Here is a 7,370-nt window from a genome sequence, read left to right as displayed (position 1 = left end):
CAGTTTTAAGGCTGATGCAGGCCGATACCGATAGGGGGCCGATTATATCGTGCATCCCTAATTAATTTATTTTCCACTTTCACAGCTCATGTCTCACAGATCCGCCGCAGCTCTGGTGCCCCCCAAGCTGACAGGAAGTGGATATGCTCACCACCTCCCGCCACAGTGCAGATGCATTGGAGAGAGGGAGAGAAATGGTGCAAGAAACATCCTTTTCCAGGATATAGCATATAGCTTTATTCTGCTTTCCCTGCCTCCTTTTTCAAAAATCAGGATGTGACCCAGCATGGATAAAGACAGCTAGGACTGATTTAAAGCACTTTAAAGAAGAATGAACAATCTGGGATTCACATGGAAGATAATAGAATATAGTCTACTTTTTCTAGATGTTTTTAATCTGCATAGTTGCTCATAAATAAACACTTTCTCAGAAAACAATTGCAAAAATATAAAGCTGACCAATAGATTCCCCCATTATTAAACTGGTACATTATTTTCTTAGGTTTGTGACACAATATTGAACCATGCAAAACACAGATTTACCTTCAAGAAGCCTCAGGGGGGCAAGATTTATGGACAAAATGTAAACAAAATGGAATTATGTTTTGTTTTTTTAATTTTTGTTGTTGTTGGCATTCATATAAATACACTGGTGTGATAAATTAGTATACAGTTGACATTTTTTGTATGTCTATTTTGAATTTATAGCTTCCCCTGGAGAAAACTCCACCAGCTGCCACTGGCCGAGATGCTACCATTTACTGTTAAAAAATGAACTTCCAGATCTCCCATTTTTCTGGCCATGATATACACACCTCATAGGATGATCACCATCACACCATCATAGGATGGGCCCCAACAGAAATGATAAAAACAGACATGTATGCACATAGAGTTGGTTTTTTTGTTTAGTTTTTTTTTTTCTTTTACAGTTGCACATTTCAAGTTTTCAGTTTTCAAGTTCATGTTTGCTGACAGATATTTAATGAAGATAAACTGTGCGTTCATCAGTAGTGGATTAGAGATTCACAGTTAAAGGGGAACACAGGTTTTTTTTACATTGGGCCCTTGATTTTACATTATTACGTCATGTTCTTCTCACCCATATGAGTTTTGTGTCATTTGGAGCTGTTCCGAACATATTCGGGTTTGTAATCCAAGTAACGTCTTCCTATGGGCAACGAGTTGAAGGCACAAACTAAACTGTTCATAATTTATTCTTTATGGTACGCCAGCATTTATAACATGTAGGCGAATCATTGTCCCCCAGACATCCGCGGTTATATTTTTTATATTTATATCTTTTAAAAACAAAGCGGCGTGTTTATGACGTCATTCGTGCGCGCCAGCTACCATTCATTCTTCCTGTCCGCTGAACTGTTGCTAGTTTTACTCACATGCCTGGAAGATGTCTAGTGCTACTACCACAGATGATCTCGCTCTCGAAATGGAATTGAACAATTCAGATTAGCTCGCCGAATGAATAGAAGGAGTAGAGCGTAGCCGCCTGTGGCCCGGGCTGCCTCTCACAACTTCAGTCTGGCGCGCGGATGATGTCATACATACGCCGCTTTGTTTTAAAAATAAATAAATATAAAATTTATAACCGCGGATGTCTGGGGGACAGTGATTCGCCTACATGTTATGAATGCTGGCGTACTATAAATGATAAATTATGAACAGTTTAGTTTGTGCCTTCAAGTCGTTGCCCATAGGAAGACGTTACTTGGATATAACAAAACTGAATATCTTCAGAACAGCTCCAAATGACACAAAAGTCATATGGGTGAGTAGAACATGATGTAATAACGTAAAAATCAAGGGGCCAATGTAAAAAAAAAAAAAAAATGGTTCTCCTTTAAGTTCACAAGTGGGCCAATTCAATTCAGTTTGGTTCAGGTAGATATTTAATGATGCAGAGAATAACAATCTGATTGTACAATTTATTTATAACGCTTTATAATAATAAATAAGTGGTTTAAATATTTGCTTGCGTGCTTGCATTAATTATCTGTGCCCATGCTTTTAAAAAAATAAATAATTACCCAAAATGCGAGCTTTACGCGCTCGCATTTTTTTGTGCCCTGTTGTGCCCCTGTATAGTATTGTGTCAGCTGACGCCCCTGTTTTTTGTCTAGAGCTTGGTTGTTAACCCGCTGCCTTTGTTAGAAAGCGCGCGCCTCTTCACGTGGTGGTGGAGACACAACAGGGCGCGCGCCAAGGAGCTCCAGCTCAGCTCCAGGCTGCAGCCGACGGACAGAAGCGGACACCTGCTCACACCTCAGCTCAGCGCACAGTTTACTCCCCGCTGCGATACAGAGGAAGAAACCGGAGCCTTATGGTCAATTCAAGCACTTCTTAATGTGGCCCGGGGTAAGTCACGCTTCTTTATGATTTATTTCCATGTTTTCTTGGTATTCCCTAGAGGAAACTTCGCGATTAAAAAGCAAACCTTGTGTAATCAATACACCAAAGTTGCCTCTGGTGAAAAGCATTCCACTGGAGTTAAATATTAAGTATTTTATGGCAGATCGCTTTAATCATTAAGGCTTTCGAAACTGACAGTATATAATGGATAAATCTGCAGCTTGAATCAACTGAGCGTGTTTTTTTTCCTGTTATGGCAGCGGATCTAATGAGAAGATCATATAAAACAGCTTAACTAAGCAAACTTTCACACCTGTTTTAAACTTCACCTAAACAAAAAGTGGTGTATTTTTATATAGGGGAGAGAAATTGACACATGGTTTTTTACCATGTTTTTTTTAAGTATAAAAATGTTATATAGTTAATGCTGTAAGTCATTTAAAGGTTATTATTTTTGCACTTTTAGAAACTAAGATTGCTGTTCTTTCATCCTCAGACAGAATGTAGATATGAACATCAGAGAATCTCAGATTTCATGTTTTTTTCTTAGTTTCTCTGTTGAATTTATGTCTGGACTTGGACTGAGCCACTAAATCAGGGTCCTGCAATGTTTAATAAATGTCTAATAAATAAATGTTTAATAAAAGCAACTGAATCCCACCTTAAATTACTTTATCAACATAAAACCAAATGTTTATCATTTAATTATGTTTTGTTGAAGTCAGATGCACTTATATTTTATTAATTTTCTGCTTAAAAGAGAACCAAAAAACCTTTTTTGTATTCTTCTTTAGTCTATTAACTAAAATCCAAACCAAACACTTCATTGTATGGCTTCAATGTGAGTTTATTCTTTTTATATTCAAGTTTTGTGAATATTTTTGCAAAGCTCTTTAACCGATTGATGTTAACTTATCCTTTTTTGTATAGAATAGGGAGAACCTAAGCCCCTGTCAGGCTTCATTCTTTCAACCGATGCTGCAAGTTTTTACTGGAAGCAAGCAACAAGGTATGATGATCTACAGAAAAATGGTATCAGATTTCAAATGCCATTAGTAAAGCTATGCCAGAAATCAACAAAGGAATCTGGTGATGATATTTTCCCAAGTATTTCTCCCAGTGTTTAATTCCATCTTTATGTTTCTTGGCTGCTTGGAGGTTGATGATTTTATATGTTAAAACTTTTCTGTTTTTGGTTGATTAGTAATCAGCAGATATTTGCATGTTAAATGATCTAATCCAACCAGTTTTCTTATGTTCCTCTGCAAAGGTCTGAAAATTCAGCACTGGTAGTACTCTAAACTTTTCCTCTATGTCTGAGAGCACTAGTTCATGTGAAGTTTTAACAAGTTTTTATTGTTGTTTAACTGGCATTATTTAATGCTTTCCAATAAAATACAATTTCAGTATGAAAGGCTTATTATGACTTTATAACAACTGATGGCGTCAGTTTTTAAACAAATCGGAATCGGCATTTTTAGAGCTGGAATTAGCAAGAAAGCTGCACCTTTGATTTAAACATGTTTCTTTGAGAAATCTTTTTTTTTAAACTAATAATAAGAAAAGCTGACTTGTAAAGCACTTTCTAGGGATAATAACATATCAAAACGTTTTGCACTAGAGCCACATTCACGTATATAAACGCACACTTTCCTGCACTGAAAGCCAAGATAGCAGTTAGGACTGCAAAACCGCTAATATTCACTTAAAACTCCAATCCTCATGAGTGACTTTTTTGTAATTTAGAAGGAAACACATCATGGAGATTGTTATGAAGCTACGGCCTTGACAGGCTTATCACTTTCTGTGCACAAAGTGTCCACAAAAACAAGCCGGGCTTCTGTATAAAAACAGAACTACACATAACCTAATTTACTTTTAAGTATTCTGTTATTACACATCAATAAACTTCTGGTAGAGTAATGGCACAAAAAAAAACCCCAATTTAAAAGGATCAAAGTGAGCGTTATGTTATTTATGATAGCCGTCTAAGATAGCTTGATGATTTTGGTGCCATTAAATCCTAAACGCTTATAAAACAAACACCCTTGCATTGTTTTCAGATTCTAGTCTCTATCTATAACTTTTGGGGTGTTTTTGTGTAGCATTGAGTTCTAGTTTGGTAAAGATAAGCTTTAATAAAACAAACTTTATGAGTGAGTACATTACATAAGCTTTTGCATGAAAAGACTTGACAAGCCCTCTGAGGGGCTGTGATTTTACAGCAGATCGCTTTCCGCTTGTCAGTAGTTGGGCTTCTGTGGGCATTTTGTCTGTCTGACCTAGATGAGTGTGATGCCGTTTGGGTTGGGAGGTGTTAAATTACTGTGAGAATAAAGAATCAAAGCTAAACTTGATTAGTAAATAGTCTAAAGTTCTTATATCAAGTGGATGTTATCATTCGGGCTTCTTTGGGCCTCCCAGGAGATGGATCCCCATCTTCAATAAATACTAACAACTAAAGGCATCATAATTCATGTCAATGATCGATTCAGGATGCATTCAGTGTAAAAACAACAATTTTTTTTTTCGTATTTACATTTCACACTGTCTGCTCTCGCCGGGCTTGCATTTTTCTTCCTGTTGTCTCGTGACAACATCAACCACACTGCCTCTATCTGGAAGCCTGTTAAGCCTCTGATAAGACGTGTGTCTGGCTGAATGTGTTTGTAGAAACATTACAACTACTGAAGGTGGGCAAAACATGTTTTTATGACTAGATTATATTGGAACAATAATAATTAAGACAGAGGAAAAAAAACAAGGGGTGAAGGACGAAAATATTTGTGGACTTTCAGCGAGTAACTTGTTTTTTCTAAAGATGCACCAGTCAGTCAGTTTGAGCTGTTGATTTTACCTCATTTATTAAATGCATTAAATTTGAGAACCTGGGACATTTTTCTAGTTTTTATTTAGAGTTGAAGTTAGATTACAGTTGTGGTCTTATGCTTCAACACCCATACCCTTAGGTATAGTTTTAATTTGTGGAAAACAAAACTAAAAAGTAAGAAACTGAAGCTCAGGGGAAAATTTGCATTGACCAAATAGTCAGATTTTGTGCATTAATCATAGATCTGCTTTTGATATAGGCCAAGTAAGTACCGGCAAGTGAGTGCAAGCAGCCACTCCAGAGATCCAATGTGTTTTTCTATTAAGATTATGTTTTTTTCCACAGAATCAGAAAGTTTTTCTTGTAGCTCTTGAATAGTAAAACTATCTGTGCCATTTAGTGAGTGAGTCAGACTCAGAAGAATAGGCGTGCGTTACCTGGATGAGGTTTTCTCTTTTGAAGTAGAACTTGTGTCATCATGCCGGGACTGCACCTACTACAATACATTTGAAAACATGTTGCAATTCAGAGGTCAGGACCCAAACTCAAGTCAGCCCTAAAATTTCCAAGGTATGCTGGAAAATGGTGGGATTTGATATGGTCTTGTACATTGGCATAGAAAACAAAGAAAATTTACGGTAAATTAGATGTCTGAGTTTATTAGATGTTTTTTTTTTGTTTTCAAAGGATTAAAGCTAAGTATGGGAAAACAACTTTGAAGTGAAGCTGATCTAAATCGGTAAACATTAAAAATAGTCCTTGGACGCTAGTGGGGCGTAATCCACTATTACTATTGTGCTGTTTCATGATTTCTGCAATATAAAGGAAAAATAAAAAAAACTTGTAATGATACATTTTTTACACTCAAATGCTCCAGAATGTTAATGATAAGATTTGAGTTTTACAAATCTGGAATTTTGAGAATTCTTGTTGTTAAAAGAGGAATAATTTTGTTAGTGATGTAAAATGTTTTTTGACCAATTTAATCTGCTTCCCTGACATCCTTCAGTGCAGCTTTATCTTATCCACTGACGGATAAGATGTTTCTGGACAGCTGGTGTAAGAGACAAAATGAACTGTTCTCATGTACTTTACTTATATTGATCTTTAAGTTAAACCAAATAGGTTTTTTGAAGGATAACTAGTGCCTGACTTGCTTGTGCCAATCATGCTGCCTCCTGATATCAGATCAAACTCATTTAGGAGGAGAAGCCTGTAAACAAGCAATTAAGGCACATTACAACAAATGACTTCAATTTCTTCTGAGCTCCGATGGAAATGAGCTCAAATGAGCGCTGAAAATAAACCAGAGGTGCGGATGTTTGGTCATCATCTCGGTGATCTGTCCGCAATTCTTTGATCCTGCATGGTTTATTCCCTGCAGCTCAACATGCAGTCTTTTTTTTTTTTTAAAGAAAAAAGGATTTTTAAAGGAACAGCATTAGCTGATGACTGTTAGTCTTTTCTTTTGGTTCTAGTCATCCCACATAAGAGGAGGGGAATGATAGATTTGAATCCTGGGACAGCTGATGACTGAGGACTTGAGTTGTACCCCTGACATCTCCTGTCAATCTTTCTGTGCCAATAAATCCCTCCATAATCTCACAAAAATTAACACGTTTGATTTTTGTTGCATCATTTGCCTCCAGTCATAACAAGCTGCACAGCAGTTCCTTTAGGATCTATAAGAATATCCTGTGTTTGTCTTTGAGGGGGGGAAAGCGATTCATGCAGACAAGAACAACAGGAGGAGCAGGTGTCCAGCCTGGACAGATGATTGCAGGCATTCTTCATAAACCTAAGGGGGGGTTTATTATGCCATATGGCAAGCAGTGCGCTCATGTCAACACTCCAGCTCTCCTCAGCGCCTCTCTATCTATTCAGGGAGCTGCTGATTAGTTTAAAATATCCTGTGTGAAGGCCACAGCGCCTGTCCTCACCAATACCAACCCAGCATTGACCAGGATAATCTGTGTCTGTTTCGTCTAATTGAAACAAGAAGCAGGAGGCATGTGGTCGTCTGCTTTCGTTTTCCTGCTGGATTATGGTAGATTTATGTAGTATTCTGCAGATATATGCGATTGTTTTATGCAATTAGAAATTCTTTTAACTCGTCAGCTTTATTCTAGTTTAGGGAAAGACTAAATACGGGTGCCATGGAGTGGATAACAGT

The 7,370-nt window shown here is 37.2% G+C and overlaps 1 protein-coding gene across 2 annotated transcripts in view; it reads left to right on the top strand.

Annotated features, from left to right (window-relative positions):
- Nucleotides 1–2,206: 2,206 nt before the first annotated feature.
- The window catches only part of p2ry6 (pyrimidinergic receptor P2Y, G-protein coupled, 6), an 18,680-nt gene continuing 13,516 nt past the window's right edge, over nt 2,207–7,370 (top strand). Inside the window, exon 1 of one of the 2 annotated variants that reach the window (XM_015389319.1) lies at nt 2,207–2,373. In XM_015389319.1, coding sequence (XP_015244805.1) covers nt 2,362–2,373 — 12 coding nt within the window. In that variant the 5' untranslated portion in view covers nt 2,207–2,361. Of the gene's footprint in view, nt 2,374–3,296; nt 3,377–7,370 lie in introns of those variants that run through there. The other variant, XM_015389320.1, reaches the window with a different exon arrangement.

The sequence above is a fragment of the Cyprinodon variegatus genome, unplaced genomic scaffold (genome assembly GCF_000732505.1).
Source record: "Cyprinodon variegatus isolate N-32 unplaced genomic scaffold, C_variegatus-1.0 Scaffold454, whole genome shotgun sequence".
NCBI lineage: Eukaryota > Metazoa > Chordata > Actinopteri > Cyprinodontiformes > Cyprinodontidae > Cyprinodon > Cyprinodon variegatus.
This window is presented reverse-complemented; position numbering and strand designations above follow the sequence as displayed.